The sequence below is a fragment of the Aquila chrysaetos genome, chromosome 9 (assembly GCF_900496995.4).
Source record: "Aquila chrysaetos chrysaetos chromosome 9, bAquChr1.4, whole genome shotgun sequence".
NCBI lineage: Eukaryota > Metazoa > Chordata > Aves > Accipitriformes > Accipitridae > Aquila > Aquila chrysaetos.
In genome coordinates, this window is record NC_044012.1 from 15,109,222 (window position 1) to 15,133,191 (window position 23,970).

General features: G+C 35.5%; 1 protein-coding gene across 2 annotated transcripts in view; it reads right to left on the reverse strand.

The window, feature by feature from the left end:
- Positions 1–23,970, reverse strand: part of ITFG1 (integrin alpha FG-GAP repeat containing 1) — a 91,645-nt gene that overhangs the window by 27,942 nt on the left and 39,733 nt on the right. For both annotated transcript variants that reach the window (XM_030026440.2, XM_041126374.1), the window contains exons 9-11: positions 18,629–18,723; positions 9,422–9,594; positions 69–219 (exon numbers count right to left, since the gene is read on the reverse strand). In XM_030026440.2, coding sequence (XP_029882300.1) covers positions 69–219; positions 9,422–9,594; positions 18,629–18,723 — 419 coding nt within the window. The remainder of the gene's footprint in view (positions 1–68; positions 220–9,421; positions 9,595–18,628; positions 18,724–23,970) is intronic.

Sequence of the window (23,970 nt, forward strand, 5' to 3'; positions counted from 1 at the left end):
ATGGCACAAAGACAGATACAGCAATGCAGAAAGAGACGCTGTTTGCTGTAGTAAAGAGTTGAACTTACATCTTCGTATATGTCAAAGAAGGTTGCTACCACTGCATCCTTGATTTGATTCAGATCCGAGAGCTCCCAAAAAACTTTAAACATGCGACGTACACTCTTGCAGCTTACATTATTACACGGGACATTTTCTAGTAAAAATGCTTGTTGATTGCTGTAAAACATACACACACACATATATATAGAGAACAACTTAATTGCTATAAACAGTCGAAATAATAGGCATTACAAAAACATAGTAATCCAATAATTTAAGTCTGCTGAAGTTAAATATAATAAAAACAAAGCTAGCAGCCACTGGATACTCTAAAATCCGTAAGCATTTATGTTAACTTTACAGACAGAATTACAACCATTATGTCATGCCTGACTTAAACCAATGAATACACTAAATAAGTGGGTCCAAATCAGCAGGAATAATTTCATTACCCATCCACTCAAAAGACTGAACATATTCTTACTTTATTCTGAAACAAGTACAAGTGCACTTATCTGCCATTTTCCTTAATCCCTCCACAGTCCTTCAGCTTAAACACTACTTTAAAAGCGTCCATGCTTTTTCATTATTTCATGACAATCTCTTCCCACCCCAGTTCCATTAATAAATTTTCCTACACATTGCATGATGTTTTAAACAAATTTAAGATTAAACCAAATCCCTATTGGTATGTTTTCCATTGTTCAAAGCAAAATATAAAACACAAACCCCAACCTACTAGCACAGTAAAAATAAGACAAGACAAACCAAATTGGACATTTGCTGACATATTACAAATATAGACAGAAAGGTAGGCTGCAATACTGAAACAAGAAACAAACCAACCAACCAGAGTACCAGGGAGATAGCAAAATCTCCCTTCTAAAGAATTTAGCTAATACACACCCATCGGTCAGTGGGAGACGTAAGGTTCGTATGTGCATGCTGATGTGTAATAGCATTATACGCTGTCTCTGATACTGTAACATTGTCACTCTCACTGGCACTGTGAAAACCTTCAGACTTTACCAACTGGGAGTCTGATTCTTTGGCACATCTGTATCCTGGGCACCCGTTAGAATCCATCACTGCCTTGGCAATGGGAACAGATGAAGTTTCCTCCTCTCTTTTTGGGGGCAGAGCCAGGAGATGGAGCAGACAATGTTCTTTAAAGCTAGCTAAATATGTCAGAGCCCAGGGCAAGAACCAAAACCACTTCTTCATGATGACCTTTAACATACAGCTGTTTCGGAGGGTGACAGCAAGGATTTTTCTGCATCTTAACAGCACCCAGTACCTCTAGGATGCAGTGACACAAATGCACACGCACAAACATTTCTTCTTAGGAAAGTTTTTATTTTTCTTTGTTTCTATGGCATATTTCAGATAATTTGCTACTCATAAGAATCATATCCCACAACATTCATATATGTGCCTCATCCATTTCAGAAGAGTTAGAGAAGGGCAAAACATTTACCCCAAGAAAAAACATTTCTGACACCAAAGTAAATCAGTTTCCTTGCCTGTTGCCAAGTTAATATTTCAGAACCTCCAATGGGTAAAATGTAGGATTTCATTCTCTGTAAGATGTGTCAAAAGTAAAACGGGAAATTTAAACACTTCCCTCAAAACCTTATAATTGCATTTCTTGAGCTTCTGTGAAAAATACACAAATTAGGCCTTCATTTTTCTGCCATATGCCTGCATTTGATTGAAGCTTAGTATGAACAACCCACTTTTTACTATTTCACTTAGAAGCATATTGAATTAATGTCCAGACAAAACGAAATGAGGTGATCTGCAATATTTAAGACATTTTATTATCTGTATCTGAGAACCCATCATCATAACTTGAAATTGTTAAGTACTCACATTGATTTCATGTACTACATAAGTATCATATCAGATCAACCACCTATGACGTAAGGTGACAACCTGAGCTAAGCTAATTGTTTCAGTTTCTCTTTTTCATCCTCTTGCCATACACTTTTTTTTTTAAATTTGAAGAAAGTTTTACAATAATGCTTTCTTTCAATTCACATGTTTTAAATTGCCAGAAATTATTAGATGATAATTATCTAAAAGACAACAGATTGTCAAGCTTGCATTACAGTCTATGAAGAGTATTCAAGTCTAAACTATAAGCCTTGTGAATAGATAGACACAAGAAGTTTAATTACTACAGGAATTTTTTAACTTCCTTTCCTTGGTAGTGTGCATTTAATGACTTTCAAAACACACAAATCGCAAACAGGACAAACAATAGCGTAACACCAACTGCACTCTAAGAAAAAAGCAAAATATTGATCTAAGTGGCATTGAGCAGGGAAATGCCACTTTCCTTCACCCTTCTGTATCAACAAGAGAAACAAGACAAACAGGAAGGAAAAAAACAATCCCAAACCCCAAACCGATGCTGAAGACTGAGAAGTGCACTCTAGGAGAAGCTATATTGTAAAGGAGAGAAGAAACAAAAAAACAAAACCAAAAAAAACCCCAAAACAAACAAACAAAAAAATCACAGATGTAGCTTCCCTTGTAGCAGAGCAGCAGAGGTCTGGAGAATCCCTAATCAGAATATAGCTGAAAGTCTACTAGTGTTTATCTTAATAGGCAGCAGGAAATTTCATTTCATACTACTACTGATTTATATCCTTACAGTCCCTTTTGAAACACAAGCTTGCCTAGTAAAATCAACAACTCAGAGATGTTACATATAGATGTTAAGCTACAGCAGATGTTAACTATACCTACAAATACTTACATACAGGTTTAGATTCACTAATGAGAGTCATATGAAGTTTAAATCTGATTCTTTTTATTCTGATTTTTTTTTCAAGAGTCAGTGTTGTTTTTTTTTTATGGTAAGCAACATTAAGAACTTGCAGGGTAACAAAAATAATGAAATTCTAAAGCTAATGAAAACTGTTACTATTGGTGAGAAAGATGGGGTAAAACAAGGTTTAAACATGAACTGCAATATTAAACTTCTTTTAAGTTTGCGTTTTTTTTAAAGTGGATTTTACAGAAACGCATCACTTCACTGGAACCATACAGAGGTTGGTTTTTTTCCTGTTTGCAAGCTAGCTATTATTAGCTTTATAATTAAAGCTGAGCCTTCTTTCCTGTCAATTTCCAAGGCAATTCCTTGGCATTTATTATATTGATGCCTTCAAATTATTTTGACTTCTATACCAATATTAAATTGCTCTTATCTCCCCTAAAAGCATCTTTGAAAAGCATGATGAGAAGAGTTAATAACTTTTAGATACGTAGCTTCTAAACAAATGCTTTAACTTGAGAATATCACTCAGGTGTCTTCTGCACCATCTTGTTTTTTCCTTTTTAAAAAATGGATAGTATGTATAGTAAGGAAGTAAGTTACAAACTCACATTTAACTCCAAAATGATTCAATTTGATTCTTAACTTTCCCCACGTTTCTGACCAAAATTTTGAATGCTATATCTTGCCATTAGTTTTTGAACAGTATTAGCCAACTAAAATACACTCTTGAAATATTAGTAGTTTCTGCTGAAAATATTAATTTCTGATACATTTACTTATGTGTAAATAGTTCCTCCTTTTTTGATTGAAATTGGGTGAACATGACTTTCCTTTTCCTCATGTATTTTCAGCCCATTATCTCTTAATAACATACTAGGTAAGGATTTTATCATTAATATGTAGAAATTACCTATAACACCTAGAAACACTTTCAAAATAACTACCTCTAAAAAGCAAACAAATGCACTCACACAGCAACTTCTGTATAGAGGAAAAAACCCAAAAGTACTCATTTGGTGGTGGGGGACAGTCTTCAGGTTTGCCCCAAAAATACAGACCAAAAAAAAAAAAAAAAAAAGCAAAAAGCAACATACTTGCAGCCTTCCTCACATCCGTGTATATAAACAGCCTTAGTGCTTTAAACTTCCATCTGGTTTTGAAGATGAGCTATGTTCAGAGTTCCACCAAAGGCTGCATGTATTATAACTAGTTGTCTTTGTGCACAAACTTAATTTTTTCATGTGCACAGTCAAGTAATTCCCACTTGACTCAATACAAGATAAAAAATAAGCACTGAAATAAAAAAATAACAAATTATTTTAGGTTTTGATTATATAATAATGAACACTAATGGAAGCCAGAAACTATATATGTGTATATATGTAATATCTTAGTAATTGCTAGCCACATTATGTCCTTCTTGATCCTTCTCAGTCCCAGTCCACTCCCAGGGCTGTGCTGATGTGGGAGTTCCCATGTGCTACATCTCAGCACGGCAGGAAGAAATCTTAGTGCGTGGGCCATTCTTTTGAAAAGCTACAGCAACGGGGACAGTTGCAGTGCCTTACTGTTTGCAGAAGGGAGAGAAATCGGCTGTTTGTCACCACCTCAGCTGTTCAATTCTATCTTGGAAGAACTCCTGACATCTGGATATGGCCTATGAGCTGCCAGTTGAGTCCTTATATTATTTAGGGCTTTAATACACAAGCCTCACTAGAATCAAAGTACCCACCTCCATGTTTTATTTCTGCTACATACTACAATTACCAAGAGCAAGTTTACAAAATTCCTATTATTTTGAACCAAATCTTGAAGATTAACACCATCAGAAAAAAATCTCCCTGTAACAATGAAAATCATCAGCATCGTTGAAATCACAAGACAATGTCCCTGAAAGCCTATGGGAAAACATATAAACACAGACACTGCTACAATGGTAAAACCTTAAAATCAATGCTAAAGTGCTACACAAATGTGTAACGGTCAGTCAATATCAAACAATTCAGCTTAAATAGCAAAAGAACTCTGAACTAAGACTAGCATATCACCCTTAACATGCTATTTGCAGCACTTCTAATACTTAGGTATATACACCAGTGTATACACAGTGGCAGCTAAATTGCGTACTACCTGCATAACTTTATCCCAAACAGCTTATGAACAATGCTCAATAGAGTTGTCTACAATTTGGAAACTTCTGACTGAAGTCATCTATGCAGCAAAGCTAAATTTAATAAGGCTGAATAACTATAAGCAAGGCTTAAACACCAAAGGAAGACTGAAGACTTACCTCAGTTTTATTTTAACGTATTTCTTTGCAATTAGAATTAAATATTTACTGCTTAATTTCATACATCTCTCATTCTGTCAATTTTAGGCTAGTTCATTTACAGTTATACAGGGGACATCTAAATGACAAATATCTTACTCCAGACATTCAGAATAATTGAATTTGCCTCTGGTTTTTTAGATTTGCTCAATTACAAGGTGCTCATCAATCCTACATTTAAAAGAAGTCCTCTATCCAACCTTACTTCTGACAAGTGTAAACTAACAATGATTTAGGAAGAGATAATTTGGTCAAATAAGAGTCCTTTCAAGTATACCCATATAAAGGATTAATACTTATACATTAATTTAAAACAGAGCATGAATACATGGAAAAATTTCTAGAAGTGTATTATACTCAAAGTTTTTCATTCAACTGTCCATAACCAGTTGTTTGTTATCTCCAAGTTTCCATTTTTACTGTTATTTATCAACAATATCAGAGATACTTTATTTCCAACTTTACCAGGGAAAAACATTCCCTTTCAATAAAAGCGTAACTGAAAAAAGTGCTTCCTTAGATTACGTGTTTGCAATGCAAGCTGCCAATTACTAGCACCTAATTTGGAAACAAGTGGTTAAACAGAATTTGTTTCATCTAATTAGGTGGGAGAAAGATGAGTGTTTATAGACTCACATGCAGTACTTACTTCCAATGTTACCAGAGTCAATTTAAAACCAGCATGTGAAAAAATGAATACATTTAGATAAGATAGGAAGTAGAGATGAATCGATTAATAACTAGTGATAAAAATCCCTTTACCTGTTATTATTCTATATACATACACAATCTCTAATACAGTCATAACTGGAGGGAAGAAAAATTCATGTATGTATCTAGCCTGAAGAAAAATCTGTGGACTGGAATTCTAATGTGCAGGTTTTGACTCAAGTCAGAAGTTAAAAGATTTCATAATGGACAGATAAATATGTAAGAATTGACTGTGAATTTAGCATCTTCACCTGTTGGAATTTATTGAGTCTCTGGGTTCAAACCGCCACCACACTTGCAACCACAAATAAGATACCTTTTTTTTGTTGTTGTTGTTGCTGTTAAGGAATGTCTCCATGCTGTCAGAATATTTATACACTGTTATTTGAAATCAAAAGGATATGGCAGGAGATGAAACAGTGTAGTCTTACAGCAGTTCTGAGAATACTTAAAGCTATTAATCATTTTCCTGACTTACTCACCTGGAAGGACAGTAAACCAATGTTATTCCTAACTATCATGTCTTTATTTCAGCGTTCTGTAGGTATTTTTAAGGATTTGATCTGAAAGTGCTTTCCTGAATTGTGATGAAAGCATATAATTGGTTTTAATCATATTCTTCCATTATCATGTACCAGTATATTTTCAGATGCATAAAATGGTTTCTGCCTCCTTTAATTTCTTTAAGTTACAGACAGCAACTAGAAGCTAGGCTTCCTAGAGTATAGCACAGATTGAGGTCAAGAGTTTACAAAAATGCTTTTATCATTTAATCACAGTAATCAATCACTGAAATTAGATCTGTAGATGTAGCATGAAAGGCTTCAGAGAAAGAAATACAGTTTGATCCAGAAGTGTTTAAAATCAATTAAATAAGGTTTTCATTTTAATTTGCTCTAATTTAAAAAGAGCTTTTAATTTAATTCCCACACTGTTTTAATTCTCTCCACTCTGTGACCCAGTTACACATTTTAAAAGGAAGTATTTGCTTAAGTCTCTCAGAAACAATGAATTAATATTACTGTGAAAGTGACATTTCACAGTGGGTGCAAAAAATGTAACATTCATTCCTATCCCAAAATATGAAGAGTCTGTTTCCATTACTTTTCTACAAATACTGGAAATATACAGTGTTAACATGCAATGTATTTCTTAATTTTTAGTTTACTGACTGTTTTTTTGCCAGACTTCCTCAGCTCTCTGAACTTCCCTTTTAATAACCTGTCAAATCATCTGCCAGTACCTTCAGTCCTTATGCCTGTGTCACACAACTTTGAAGTCAAGTTTCAAAATAACTTTAAGACGCACCCAACTGAATAAAAATTTCAGAAGCAAGGAGAATAAAGATAAAAGTGTATCACAGTAATTCATTGCAATGAGACGTAGGTAACTTCCTGGACTTTTATAGGAGTAACTATTTACAAATGATTCAAATCTTTTACATAATATTACATTGCCATAATTACACACCAGCCAGAGGAGAGAGGCTCCTAAGAATCCTAAAAGATAAAATAACTTGAAATAAACTTCTGAACTCTGTAAATCTTCATGAAGTCCTTCTGAAGTGTACTAGCTATTGAGATACACACTAGAAGATAGCGTATAGTACAGCTCAAAACACAAGATTCGTGGGTCTTAAGTAAAAACAAAGACAAGAACAACTTTACAGTTTAGATGTCATAGTGTTTCTATGGAAAAGGAAAGACTTTGGTTCCAGTCTGCTCTCTAGACTGTTCATAGTCTTTATTCAGTGACTGCTGAACAGAAGATGCAAACTCCCAATTGAGCAAGGCTATGGAGTAGAAAACCTGACACTCAATGTCCGAGTGCTTTAACTTTGCCTTTGCAAGTTCTGGGCGGTAACAGCATCACCTCCTTCTCCTCTGCCATATCTGAATATAAACAGCTGCTGTGCTAGTTATTTTAAGGCTCAGGGGTACAGAGACAGCTCAGCTACTCACTGCCTTGTCTCTGAATCACATCACGTAGGCTGAATACAAGAATGTAACTCTTGAAACTGGGTCATTTTTAGGTATGCATCAGTATATGAAGAACTCTAACACAAAAATGTCAGTGGGCGACTCACGTTCAGGCAACCGCTCGAGGATCTCAATTGACTTCTTGGACTTCAGCATCTAAATTCTGTCTATATACTGTTTTAAGAACCAAAGCGATCTCCTCAGTTCTTTTCCTTACTGAGCATTAATTCAAATTATGAACCTGCACCCAAGCTCATCCAAAATACCATACAGAGGAAGACAATAAATACACCTGTAAGAGAGACTTATTTTGCCTTGTAATGCACTAATGCAAGTATTTGTCATAGATCCCAGTAAAGAAGATGTTGAGACTCCATAAGGTATTGATTAAAATACCTTTTACAAGCGATGACATAAGGAAGAAAAAAGGGATAGCACAGATCATCTTACATCTCTTCAGGTGCTGGAAAACCTAGGCTGTGCAGCATCAGACAGACCTCTAGTCAGGGCACAGCATGCTGCACACATCCTGTCTGTAGTGAGGTTCACTGGCATTATGGTCTCTAGAGCTCTTTTAAGTTTTTCTTTGAAGTAAACAACTCTATTCATCATTTCTACTGTCAAAAGAAAGGATGTTCACATGAAAACATGCTGCTTCACTTCAAGGTAAAGACAAGGACATGCCAGTGGTATCATCACCAGGTGCCAAGTGAGAGCTGCCTACAGGCTTCTCCGTTACAATTAGCTGGCTAAGTTTATCCCTGCAGCCAAGTGGTATGTGCAGAACAACACAAGCGTGCACCTACTCAGGTCAACTGTTATGTGGATCACTAACTGTTCAATGTACAACAGTCACACTGTAAGCATCACTACACGCCCTCTCGCACCTAACACCAGATGGTAGCAGTACAAAGTACTGGGAAAGCCAGTAAAGAAAGAAAAAAAAAAAAAAAAAAGAAAAGGAGGAGAAAGATTACACTAACAAATTTAATAGGAAAGGTTAGAAGCTTCTTTTTTGGGGGGGGGGGGGGGGTGGGTTAGAATTCTATTTATTTCAGTTAAATTTGGACAATATAAAATCACTGATAAGTTATTAGGTCTATCTAAAATTCCTGGTTCTCAAAAGGGGCAAAACACTATTGCCTTTTTTCAGCAGAGTCACCAATCAGTGTTCACTCCATGTGACAGCATGGAACAGGTTCCCCAGCTCTCAGCAGCCTGGTGTTACTAGCCAACACTGAAAGCTGAAGTAAGGATTTTACAGAAGATGATTTGGGAAAGGAAAGGCAGAGATAATCAGCTCCTGTGACCCAGGAGGACTGCCTAAAAATGGTACTTCATACTCCACTCCCTGGTGCAATTCCCCACCAAAAGTCACAGTTTGAGCCTATACAATTATGCATTCTGAATATACCATGTAAATGCATACCTTTTAAAAAGGGAAACATTTAGCAAAGATCAAAAGTCTTGTTCACATGATAAAATGGATGAGATGCACTAAAATTAGTAATTTGTATGACTGATGACTGAACATGCATTTAATAGTCTTTATTTCTAGGTTTACATATACTCTACCTTCCAGATGTGTTCTTTAGTATAGCAAGAGCATCTGGGTAGCCATCCATATTGTAATCTCCAATATGAAGCGTAATTGGAAATGAAATTTCTGTTGAAGATTTGTCATTTTGATATGGTACAAAACCCCAGAGTGTGTCTTTATTTCTGAAGTCTTGCAAGACTGGTATCCACTGTAAAATAAAACAAAAAAAGAACAGCTAGATAAGGAAAGCAATTTTATTTATTTAAACAACATAATTCTATTTAAAACAGCTGACATTTCTTCACTGCATCAAGATTCTTAACCACTTAAAATTTCCAAAGAGGAAATAACAATTATTTCCTAACCCTGCCACCAAATGAAAAAATTAATTTGAAGTCTTTCTGTGCACTAAATTATTCCAGAACAGAAAAAAAAAAAAAAAGTTGTAAGATTAAAGGACCTGTGTTTTGGAACGTGTCCAGCGTACAGAAATATTCAGGAACAACTTCACTGAAATTCAGGCTTGCCTGGAATCTGTACTAATCCTTGAGTGTAGGTAAGCCCAAACCATCAGATCCCAAGACCCTTTGTTTTTCTTGGAATTGCAAGCAATAGGCAGCATTAAAGCCGGAGGAGGGATGTACGCCCATTAAATCTGTGGACAACACCAAATTGGGGGATACTAATAATATGCTTCAGGACAGGATGGCCATTCAGAGGGGACCTAGAAAGGCAAGAATAGGCAAACAGGCACCTCATAACAATCAGCAAAGAAAGTCCTGCACAGGGGAGTAAACCCCTGCAACGGTACAGGCAGGTGACTGACCAGGTGGGTAGCAGCTCTCCCAAAAAAGATGTGTGGGTCCTGGTGAACAGTAAGCTAAAGACGAGTGTGGCAGCTATGACAGCAAAACAGCATACTGCACCGTAACTGCTGCCTAAGCTCCTGCTGACTGACGTGAGTGATTATTTCTCTTTATTCAGCACTTATTAGTCTGCATCTGGATTCTGTGTCCAGTTTTGTGCCCCACGATTCAAGAAAAGTTTGAGAATATTCAGTGTGTTTAGAGAAGGATCACCAAGATGGTCAGGCGTTGAATATTTACTTAATGGACAGGCTGAGGGCACACGGCTTGTTCAGCCTAGAGAACGGAAGATTTAGGGGGGACCTAATAGCAGCCTTCCAATGCCTGCAAGGAGATAACTGAGAAGATGGAGCCAGGCTCTCTACTGAGATACATGGCAGAAGAACAAGAGACAATGGTCACAGACTGACACAAGGGAGGTTACAACTAGAGATAAACCAACAAATTAAACTAGGACAGAGGCCCTGAGAAGTTACAGAATCTTTGTCCCGGGGGGTTTTCAAAGTTTGACTGGACAAAGCTCTAAATAACATGGTCTGAATTCAGTGTTGCCCATGCTTAAAGCAGGAGGCTGAATCTCCTAAGGTTCACTTCATCTTGAATGATTCTATTATTCATGGATATTTAGAAGTTCAAGAGCTTCAGTTCCCCTCCTATCTTCCCAGCAGCACCCGACACTGAGCTGTTTGATAAGAAATTAAGATTACGGTATCAAATTGAAAGTACAAAAGAAATGCAAAGTATAATTTCTCCAGGACAAGAAATAGAATGTATCTGCACTTACTTTCCACAAAGTGCTGCAGTGGTGCTAAATAGGAATTTATCTTAATTAAAATCAAAGTAATTTCACAAGTTGGTATGAAGCTGAACTACCAGGGTTAACATTTCAATGCTACAGAAAAATTCAGTGACATTTTTAAAGCCAGAAGTAATTTTATATGTCAACTAACTGACAAGGCCTTCAAAAGGACAGAAGGGTCCCATCTTAAAGGATCACTATCACCAACATCAAAAGCACTTAACAGCATCTGCAAAGTCTCTCATCCAAGCCTTAATTTAGCTGTTTCAGGAACTAGAATGAGATCCCTGACAGCATCATTTCCTGCTGTGGAGAGACTCCCTCACTAACACAATCCAGTAATCAACAACATTCCTGCCACATGGTAATTGCATGTGACCCTTGCACTGGTCTCTTGAGATTACATACGATCACATGCATATTAGAGAAGCCCCCAGAATTATTAAAAAAGTGCACTAAGGGCAACTTTGGATATCACAGATGGCTTAGAAGCCTGGAACAGTTCTGCCAGACACTGCATATACTTAGTGCATGTCTGCCTGGGTAAGTGATGACATTTGAACTGCAAAGATGATCTACAACACTCTTGAGAACTCAAAGTTGAAATTAAACGTACTTTGAGCCTTACCCCCTCACCCCCAACATATGCATGCCTATTTAGTTACTGTTGGATTCTTCCAAATCTTCAGCAGCTAAGAAACAGAAAATACGAAAAAGACTTTTAACCTGAGGGAAACTTTTCAAAGGTTTAGATTTGTTAGCACTTACTTGTCACGCAGAAGACAGATGAAACAATATTATTGCAAAATACTGTAATTTTGAAAAACACTGATTGAGATCAGAACCATGAAATATAATACAGTTTTTACTTTACATGGTATCATTCTTACAGTCATTGCAATGAAACCCAATTATATCCACCTCATACTTTCTAAACGTTCCCATGTATGGTAACGTTATTTTAAAGAAACAAAATTAAAAATGAATTTTTAGGCACAAATCTGAATTTGTATTCTGCTTTTACTCTCAGTGGTTCATAGAAATCAATTTTACAAATGTAAGGTCTACAATGAAATGCAGAGATATAAGACAACAGGTGAGCAAAACAGAACCATCACCTATTGCTACCAAGCACCATCACTGTGCACACTACAGGGTAAGATTCATCCATCTCACTGAACCACTTGTGGGACTTCTTATAACAGCAGTTGTAGAACATTTCAAAAACATCAGTCTTGTTCGATGTGTAACCAGAGCACATTCTAGCACTATATGTAACTTACTCTGACAGTTTCAATTCAGAGCAATCCACGCTTCTGGAGAAACTCATTCTGTATATTTCTATTATAAATGGCAGTATTGTGTAATGTAATGCAAGATTAATTGTTCACGTGCCTCAGGACATATATTTCAGTACAGACAGCAAAAAATGAAAATATGTTTGTCAATAATATAAATCTCCTACTACTTTTGTATTTGATAATCCAATTACTTTAAGCTTCATGTTTGCCGTTACTATTTTAATAGGAAAAAGACTAAAACCTATTTTTTTTCCTTTCACTCTAAGATAGAAATAGGTGGGTATAATGAGGACACACAAAGCTATTTTTTGTGGTTTTCTGATCATATGATTTCTGTTATGTAGCTCAGATGAAAAATAGACTGAAAAATGGAATGAGTGTATCTAAAAGAAAATTTAAGTGAACACATAAAATTCAGTCAGAGAAATCAAAGATTTACTTCTTCCCTTTCTGTTAAATTCCATTGCATGGCACCACTAATTTCATTACTTACAACATTTATATAGACATTTTTACTCCTTCAAGTAATGATTTTGTAGACTAAAACAAGAAAAACATCTTTCTTTAAGTGCTTGAAAATTTTTTTCAAACTCTTCAAATATTTGGTTTTCAACAAGTAGAAAAGAGAATGCTTTACTGCCCTGTGAAAACAGCATCTTTTTCATTTTGAGAAAGATCTTGGGTACTTGAGAAAAAAAAAATTTAAAACTAGTTGCACTCACCCCACTTAACTTGAAAAGGGCGCATTTCTTTCAGAGTCCACATTCTTCCACACATTAGGAAAAGGCACTTCTCTTGCTCTAAAGCGTATTAGCAGGTCTTTGAGCCAAAACTTTGGGATTAACACATCTCAATTTTTAAACCATGGCCAGAAACCTATGAAGCACAAAAACCCCATCCAGCCAGCTGCCCGCTTCTAGGCCACCTAACACAGACAGGGAGCCAGCTGCGAGTCAGAAAGCATTTGGAAATTGGTAGCCCATTCTTGACCAATACCTTTTCTGGAAATACCAGGGTTTGTCCTCCTTTCTATGACAAACACTATCCCATCCTATAGAAACGTGAGTATCAAGAGTGGCCTGGAAGAACTGGCCACAGCAACAGAAGTCCTTTTCCTTGGGGGAGTCCCCCTCTACTGTACACGTGCATTGTAGTTCAGCTGCACATAAAAAATAAATCCCATGATTTCAGGATGCATTAGGCTTTCAGTGCATATGAAGGTCACCTGAATTCCATATGCAGTTGAGCAGGCACTACTGCATAAAAAGAAAGTAAATTACCTATAGATTAAACCATTAACTTACAGTGTTCAAAGTCCAGAAGATGACAATCCCAAACATTGATTTAGCAACACAGAAAAAAGTAACCAAAGCAGTAAAAGTCATATGCTAGAATGTGGCTCATGGCCCCATTACTGCTTTGAGAAAGACAAGCAACTTAGAAATCATGAGAGCATCTTGTAGAATCTGAGACTTATGAAAATTACAGCAGCTGCAATCCCCTCACCCCTTTAAACTGTTATAGAGGAATGAGGAAAAACTTCCAACACTGACCAACTGCAGCTGATAATCAATGCTGTCACATACCTCTCTAGCCTAGAGAATGATACCACAAAGACCTGTGGTTTGCTGTAGGATGCACTGCTGTGTTCTACTTCAGAGCTGCTAAATTTATAAGAAGAATAAAGCTATAACCTTTCTATTATACAGAGAAAGGTTGTAAGAATCAAGCCCAGAGAGAAACTCTCAAATGAAGGGACCAAAATAATACTGTTTGCCTCAGGAAACAAATGAAAAAATCATACTGAATACTTGGCAAAATTAAAAGAAAGATCAGTCACCTCTAAGAATATCATAGTATCTAAAGTTTTTTACAATCATCGGTACCAGGAACTTTAAAACATTTTTAGGGAGAACTCGGTCTAATTTTCAGAATCCAGATGAGAGATCTAAATCAGCTAGCAGATTAGTCTGTAGCTATTGCAGGTGAATTTAAAGATGTCTGAGGTGTCCTCACACCTGCCACAATCTGAAACAGCATATGGGATTCTACTTCAGATCTGACAGCAATTCTTCTGTTGCTATGGAAACATTCACATTCTTTTAAAATTTTAGTAGGTCTGTATCTCCTTAAGTCACTCATCTGTATTTTGTTGGCCTTTACTTTTGCTCCATCATCCAAAAGAAGGAAATTTATCTGAGATATTTCTAATACTTATAAAGATTAAATCATTAAATAAACTAAAACCTATGGTGAAAGATCATCCTTGCAATAATTCTCCTAGATCTGCTTGGCTTTTCAGTAGCCATCAAGCTGTGCCAAAGACATCATAAGAAATATACCGTAGACTGACAGACATCAAACAAGATCTTACCAGAACAACTCCAAAGCCTGACATGCCATTGCATGCCTCTCCACAGCATAATTTTTACAACCACAAATTCTACAGATGTGTATTTCTGATTGTTATGCATTTCATCCCAATGCATCATACACTCTCATGGAACTGTGTTAACTGATTTTCATTTGGTTTCATCAAATGTCACAATAAACAAACAGGAAGGACAGACCCAGGTCCAGTTACCATATGCAAAATATTTTTTGTAAGACAGTCATCTAATTAGTGATTTTTCAGATCTGAGATCAGTAAGTTTCTTTAAAAAAAAATAAAAATCTGAAAACCAGAATTCTTCACTACACCCTTAACTAAAAAAAAAAAAAAAAAAAAAAAAAGAACCCCCCCCCAAACCCTACAGCAAATACTGAACAGAGATAATGGATATATAGTATCTTCTTTTTCAATAATAGACTTGCAATCTCTCAGTTTCCCATAGCTTCCCTATAATTACCTACCTGTTACACAAGGGATACCATCCCTTTGTTGAAACACATGCTGCACCACAAGGGCTTATTATTATTTCCCTCAAATTGTAAAGTGATTAAATAAAAGGAATTGATCCCAGTCTGTTGCCACGAAATTTACATTTATCATTGCTTATGAAGATTAACTTACTTAGTCAAAGCCGGAAGCTGGGTCATCTGATCTCACAGTGACCAAATTCAGTGAAATCAAAACGTTTCACTTCCATATAAATATGGGAACTAACACATTTGAATAGTTTTCTACCTGAAGGAAACATGCAACACATGGGAAAAACTGCAGACATATGAATGAAGATACTGATGTTTTCCACTGTTTCAGAATAGAAAAGATAAAATGCCTTAGAAGAAAAAGCTCCATCACCTCTAGATGAGTTTAAGACTGCAAGAAAAGAGTGTTCTAGATATAACTCCTTAAAAAGGTTAGGCCAGAACAAGTCATTATTGCATGCCATTTGATACTGTCATTTTAATTAAAGTAATTCTAAAAATATGCAGGGAAAATTGCTTTAAAGTTTCTAGGTGACTCTTAATACTTTTTAATACTTTTTTTTCTAGCAGGATGAGAATCTGTTGGATTCATCACTTTTTAAAATAAAGTGACAACATTTGGGTGCTTGTCATGGTTTAACCCCAGCCAACAACTAAGCACCATGCAGCCGCTCACTTCCCCCCCCCCCCCCCCCCCCCAGTGGGATGGGGGAGAAAAATCAGGAAAAGAAGTAAAACTCGTGGGTTGAGATAAGAACAGTTTAATAGAACAGAAAAGAAGAAACTAATAATGATAGTAATAACGCTAATAAAATGACAACAGTAATAATAAAAGGATTGGAATGTACAAATGATGCACAACGCAATTGCTCACCACCTGCTGATCAACACCCAGTTAATCCCCGAGCAGCGATTCCCCGCCCCCACTCCCCCCAGTTCCTATCCTAGACGTGACATCCCATGGTATGGAATACCCTGTTGGCCAGTTTGGGTCAGCTGCTCTGGCTGGGTCCTGTGCCAACTTCTTGTGCCCCTCCAGCTTTCTCGCTGGCTGGGGATGAGAAGCTGAAAAATCCTTGACTTTAGACTAAACACTACTTAGCAACAACTGAAAACATCAGTGTTATCAACATTCTTCCCATACTGAACTCAAAACATAACACTATACCAGCTACTAGGAAGACAGTTAACTCTATCCCAGCTGAAACTAGGACAGTGCTAATTTTTACCTCAAATATCATTATCTTAGAAGTTATTTTAAAATTGAAACTACGAAGTGAAATTGCCAAATGAAGTATAAAAATTAAATATACTGATGAGCATCAGAAGTGGTATGTTAAAAATCTGATATATTTGTAATTAAATAGTTGACATCTATCAAAAAAATTAAATAACGAAGGAACAGAAAAACTCTCTATGTGCAATGTTACTTCAGAGCAGGTTACAATAAAAGACCCTACTTCAGAAAAATTCTGATATTATGCAAATTGACCCACACCTCTGCCACTACTGCATCGCTTCCTTCTAGAAGTGTACCACTAACAACAGATAATGTAACTTTTCTTTAGCACACTGTCCGGTCATCTGCTACTCTCAAGTAACAGCTTTCTACCTCCCAATGGTACATGCTATTTGAGTGTGGTTGATTTTCCACAGTGAAATTACTTTCATTGAGAATATTTGTCTCAAATTTACTTGAGCAGAAAAACTCAAATCTTTTACTTCTTACGTTAGCAAGAGTAAGGAACTAAATTTAGAGCTAAAGAGCAGTTGTCTTTTGACATTAGAGCACCCCAACTACTCAACAGTGAATTGTAAGCAGCCCATTACAGCAATATAACCAGGGTAACATGCTTATCAAAAGTCTGCGTTCTCCCCTTTGACCAGAAAGCAATGAAAGTATCCTGAATCGAACATCCACTTGCTTTATACAAACGCTGTGACCTGTAAATCAAACTCTACTGTAACACTGTGTATCCAGCAACACTATAATCCATTGTCTCTATTCTGTGTTCACAGGAAATTAATGTAAACAAATAAATAATTAAAAAAACCCAACCCCCAAACAACCACAGGGTGCACAGGAAAACATGCATTTTGAAGAACAGAGATGCCAAGATTAGAAGGCTGAAAGAAGATACATTTAGAGCTACTTACTCTTTCTTACACTGATGGTATATTCCATCCTAATTATATTTGTTTAACTGACCGGTAACTGTGTGCTTTCCTTTCCAATAGGGAGTGATTTTCTTGCTAGTAGGAAAGTATGCTACAGCCTGTGTTCTAGAAATTCTGATCCTTTAAATGAGAATATCTACACTATCAACTTGGACTACAGACTGTAACAAGAAGCACTTTATCAAACTATGTACTGTTCCTTGAGCAAAAGATATGTTCACCTATAAATTCTGAAATATAGATCAGAGAAGGTACTACTTACACAAAAAATTTCTACTTTTAATTTGTCAATAAAGGAATAAACACTAATTCATAACCTGGTTAGAAAGAAACAAGTATGGCATACATTATAAATTTCTCTAAGTACACTACAGTGGGTTTTGCTGTCAGCTATAAGCAAGTACTTTATAGGTCACCTTGGCCTTTAGCTTCACATTGCTAAATACGAATTTAGTAAAAACATTTATTAAGGCATCAAACAAACATTAGGTTAATTTATTGTAAGCTGTAACTTTATAACAAAGCAAGGCACTGTAAATACTTAAAACAGATTAGCACACGCTTTAAAATAAATGAATATATAGTAATCTATTACATGAATTATGACCATGACTCTCAAAACAAGTAGTGTTGTGAACAAACAAAGCTGAAATAGTTTAATAGAAGCCCAATCCTGAAGATACATAGCCTAAACAAGTCCTCATATACCATTTGGAAATTTACTTAATTAATAACAATCAAAGACACCATAGAAATAAGGGGTAAGAGGTGTGGGCTGGTTCAACTTGATATATGCGTGTGTATGTATTTATTTTATTTTTTCAATTATAAAATAAGTCCCTAACTTAAACTGAAGAAGCTTATATGAATTAATTAGATCTGCTTCCAACTCTTAATACCAACCTTGGTTTTCATCTTGTGCTAAGGCTAGGGCAGTTATGGTGCTTAGAAGGCAGTGTTTTGCAATCAAGAAAGTGACTCATCAGAAACATCCATAATTTTCTTGAGTAGAATTATCCATTATATAGAATTCTAGGTATGCAACCTTTCCCACCAAACCCGCATTTTTTCAGATAGGTAATAAATAAGTAAATAAAGTCTCTTATATGCAGTAATTACAGGTGAGGAAGTTTCATTTTTCTTTCCTGAAAAATTATTTTCCTATTTCATATTATTTCATAAAGCACAATATTTTCCTTTGTCTTTGCAATTCCAAACTCACAATACCTGATCCAATTCTAGCTTCGTTAAGTAGATGGCACTTTTTTGACATGTTGTATCTTCACAGACTGGTAATAAATGTTCACTTTGTCCGTCCCCATCTGAAAAAGAAGTAAAAGACTGTCAGCTTTGTATTTGCAAAATCAGAAACCCTGCTTTCAAGAGATAATCAGCTGTGAATAATTTATTATTTTTTTAAAATGTGAAAAATTACGTGAGATAAACTAGACCTATTCAAAATCCTTAACCTAATAATATAATTTGGGTCTTTTGTTTGAAGATTGTCTTAGTTGATGTATTTTCATCTTGACCCATAATATAAAAAAAGTTTTAAATTTTATTTCTGATGATAATGTGATATATTTAGAAGAATAATTGCTTAGTAATTTACTCAATCCCTGTGTTTGGTTGGGAAAAAAATTACCCTTAATATAAATCCACCATCACAAGTCTACTATACAAACTTATTTAATTTTCTGAACTCGTTTTAAACTCTTGTGCTGTCAGCAAGACTTTAAGAACAGTCATGAGTTCATATGCAGTATGTTAATCTATAACATAAGATAAAAAACAACACTGGAAGGTTGACTAACATGATGGCTAAAAAATTCCAGGCTTACAGAATTAGGCAAATCTGTGTAATTTACAGGTTTTCTAAAACATTCTTCAACTGTCTTTAATCCATGTATTTCCAAAACATTTAGTAGAATAATGACCTTTTAATGTTTAAGCAAGCAACATCTATTTGCATCTAGAATTCTGACACACAGAGCATATAATAATAAAAAAAAGGAAAAAAAAAAAAAAATCAACTTACTGCTCATTATCTACTCCAGGAGAAATACCTATGTTCACATTTTGACCTTGCAGCCCTGCCTAGCACATTGAGAAATACACTGCCTTCCTAGTAAGAGACAGGCCACCACAAGTTACCTTGTATGGGCTAAGAAGGAAGAACAGAGCAGCAGCTGAACATAAGCAGTCAAAAAGCAGCAGCTAGAATTGCTGCATTAATGACTACCACTACAAGTCCTGATTATAAACAAACTTGACTTGCTGGAGAGATGGTATGCCCCAGCTCAGGAAAATTTCAGGGAATCTGCTTTTCCAGGCTATGAAATCAAAGCTCATACTGTAATAAAAAAATTCATCTTTTCAAATTGCTCATTAGCCCATACAGCTCTGAGGAGCTTGGTATTAATATTTTAAGTGGATTTTGTAAAGTTGCATGATGAAATCTCCTTACTTAACATGCAAAAATCAGATCATCTGCCAAAGTCACCGAGTCCCTTATTCATTTCCCACTATGCTACTGACCACAGCCCTAAACATTGTCATACTTTACCCATACTATAAGAAATGCTTTCTCAGCCTGCCAAATTATATTTCTATGAAGCTGAACCTCCTTTTAATGTGTATATATATATCTCTCTATATCTGTGCATAGTTAAGTTTTCTAGGTCCCTCTCGTTACATAAGGAAGTTGGGAGATGGAAAGTAGAGTTATAAGGGGGAGGAGGAGTGAGGAAAATATCAGACTTCTCCAAATATCTCCAAGTGATAAAGCCAAACAGTCACCTTTAGTGGCTTCCTACATCCCATCTGCCTCATGAATTATTTTACCTCACCACTAAAACCCTCCCAAATCATCATGGCAGCTCTGTTATCAAGGATAGACAATTCAGGATGCTGAGTTACCTAGGTGATAGAAAACCAGTAAGTTCGCATCCAGAGATGGGAAAGCAAATTACCACTGAATAGAGAAATTATCATAGCAGCTATTGAATTTGACCAGTCTGAAATCAGCACCAACTTCTGAAGTTGTTTGTTTTCATTCTGCATCATTCAAGAACAACAATTAAAATGTGTTACTTTATTTTTTGCTTACATGAACTAGAAGAAAATACTGTTTAGACTGCAGGCTTTTTCTAAACTTAAAAAGGGGAGAAACTGTTTAATTTGCAAATCATTAACTATGGAAATATTGAAGGGTTTGCTAGAACAGAATTAAGTTGCAGAAATGCAAGTCTTTTGTGAATATAAAATTTAAATTAAGCCCTAATAATTTAATCACATTTCTATAGAAGCTGCAGTCTGACGTAATTTTAGAAGATTTTCAATAACACATGAGGACAAAGAACCTTCTAATACCAACTCTCTTCTTGCTCGTTGTTAGAAAGGGACAAGGATGTTCTCATTTTAAATTATGCTATGGAGCAGAGAAGAATACAAAATGTTTGATTCTACTTAAATTGCAAACATTCATCTTGTTATACTGATAACCCAGTTTGATAGTCTTGGTAATTAATGTTCAGCAATACTGCAGTATATTGACAAGAACAACCTATGTAGCTTTGAAGAATAATGAAACTATAGGGCAGTAAGAAGGATAGAACTTTCACATAATTAGACAAGAAGCCGCCACCTTACAGATGCAAGTGTTCTAGTTAAATTACAAGTTTAAGAGCAAGATTTGATTAAAATAATTCAGTACAAAGAATGAATAGAAGGTAAATATGCATCAAATAACATACCTTTGCCCCTGCAACTGAAAATATGCCACGTATTCCCTATTAGAAGGACACAATTTCCCCAATTCCTTTGACCAGAACCTACAGGTCCACTTATGTTACTTTTATTATAGCCTCATGTTTTCAGTTGCAATTTCTCTTCAATTCTGTGTAACACATGTTTAAGAATCCAATAGTTAAAAAATAGATTTGGAAGATAAGAGAAAAATCTGCTGGAAATTTATAGCACAGTTTTAAGAACAAAAGTTTATTTTAAAAATAAATTTTGTCAAGAAAAATCCTGAAGAGAAGGAGTCTGAGGGGCCATTCTTACGCTCACCTAGATCTCAAATTATTGCTGTATCCACCCTCCAAAAGTTTTTCAGGTAGAGATATCCATCTTATTGAACACTGGACTGTTTTGTGGTTTGTTTTTTTTTTTTTTTTTTTTTTTTTTTTTAACACTTGGTGCTCAGCTGAATTTAAAGATAACAAAGAAATGAGATATAAACATATTAGTCCAATGAGTTAGTATAATTACATTTGCCTTAAGCATAGATGTCTGAAACTAAATTTTAAGTTAAGTTTGTGTGGTGTTGTAAATTTCTAGTTACTTAAATCAGTATTTTAAAAATAGTATTTTAATAAAATCCATTTTATATGGCTCTACAAAACCATGGCTTTACAGTATGACACTTTTAATTTGAAGTGATATAGGCTGTGGGGTTCAACTAAAGGTGACCACATGGTGAGGTGATTGAGGAGCTGAGCTGTCTAAAAGCACTTCCATTTCCTTCCCTCCTCCTCAGAAGTGCATGGTTCCCACCAGCTGATTTAGCTCTAGAATGGCTCACTGTGGAATCAGGTAAGAATTAGGACCAACACACTGGAGAAACTAGAAATATAGGAGCAGGGAAACGAAAGGATAAGCTTGGATCACATTAAGTATTGATTTATAAGTGTTTTAACACGTTGCAGAACTGCCTTCACAGTTGAGAGACAGAAAAACTACCAGCTTTAAAAAGCAGGTATTAGAAAGCAGAATCTAAATAAAACCACCTCCTTAAAAACGTCTACATGTGGCTCCTAAGTGTAGAGTTTTCCATGCGGTTTGTATTCACTTTAAAAAAATTAAATAATTCATGTTCCTTTTGACATGGTACCTGATTTACACAGAAATTACTTCCTGACATTTACTTGTCATACTGGATGATTACAGTACAACTTCAAGTATTTTACCTATTATGTGCTTAGCACATAGAAAAAGATTATTTTTTAAAATTAGGTATTTATTTAGACATAATTAAAAATTATTGTTTTATATACTGTGAATGAGAATTGTGCCCATTATTGCTGACACAATGACCAAGGAGATCATAGCAAGAGAAAGCTGGAACAATTAAAGCATCTAACCTTTCAAGAAACATTTGTAACGTTTATAGTATACATGATAATGGGCACTTTATACATCTGCCTCACTGAAGAGCTTCATAACTGTTAGCATTTTTCATCCAAAAGAAAGGGTCAGGTACATATTCATACTGTAGAGCAGGCAAAACAAATTTTAAACTTAAAAGGCATCAAGTAAAGCACCAACAGTGACAATGTAGCTGGAAATAGGACATCAGTGAAACAAGAATATCTTCCGAGTTGTAGCAGAGTAGTTTAAAAAAACCCCACAATTAAATACTGTATTACAGAAAAGTAGCAATCAAAAGAAGGAAAGCCCAACATTCTTCATCTCTGTCATACTGTTATCTCTTATTTCTTCTCTAGTTTTGATTTCTAATGCACATCTTAATGTACAGATCCATGTACTACTGTTGAGGTTATTTGATCAAAAGCAATTTTCTGACGAAAAATCAGAGATTGTCAAAAATGCTAACACACATTTTACAAATCAACTGCAGAAGTTACTGCTTGTGACAAAAATAAAAAAGAATAAGGATAAAAGCCACCTAGAATATTGGCTAAAACTGTAGAATAATTTAGTTAAATAAAAATCTTGCATCAATCTTTGTTCAAAAAGTCCAAGAAGAAAAAAAAAACCTCCCCCAAAAGCAGCCCTAAGCAAAAAGCTAAAGCAGAATCTGTTTCACTATCCATTGCCATTTTAAACTGTCCTCATCTGTAATAACTAGAAATACGTTTCCTGTATTTCTGAAGCTTTTTCAAAGGCACTATGTGCAACCAACAAATTGATACAGCACCTTTTCTGGTTTTGAAAGAAAATAATTTGTTCTTAATCCTTATGCGATTCCCACCTTGGAAGCACCCGCTGAAATACAAACTTTTGGCACAACTCTACTGATCTTGGAAGACCACACAAAAAAAACCCAACAGTTGCTCACAGAAGAGCTCAATCTCACTAACAACAAATTTACCACAGACCTACAATGCTAACTCTTCTCATCTTCATGCTTTGTTTCAATCTCAATTTAAATAAAAATCCTTTAATTTTAATCTCTAATCTTGAATTTAAATTCCTCTGCAAAGGAAGAAGATGACAGAAATTAAAAAGGAGTACCATTAGCACATTTGCAATTTGCGCAATTAAGTATTCATATGTGACAAAACATGCATTGGTGACAATGGCTGGATGAACCCATCAGACCAACTGAAATAAGCTGCACTAGTTTCAGATTTAAAAAAAAAAACTTGCATAACATGTCTTTAATAATGTACTTCAGCCTGGGTCTACTTAGGAAATCTATTTCTGGAGATCCTCTGCAGTCTTCACTCAGCTCCTAGGGTCTACTAGTCTATCTTTCTATTACTGTACGGAGTTTAAACAATCTCAGTCCAAATTGCTGGAAATCTCAAGGTTATCCTTACTTG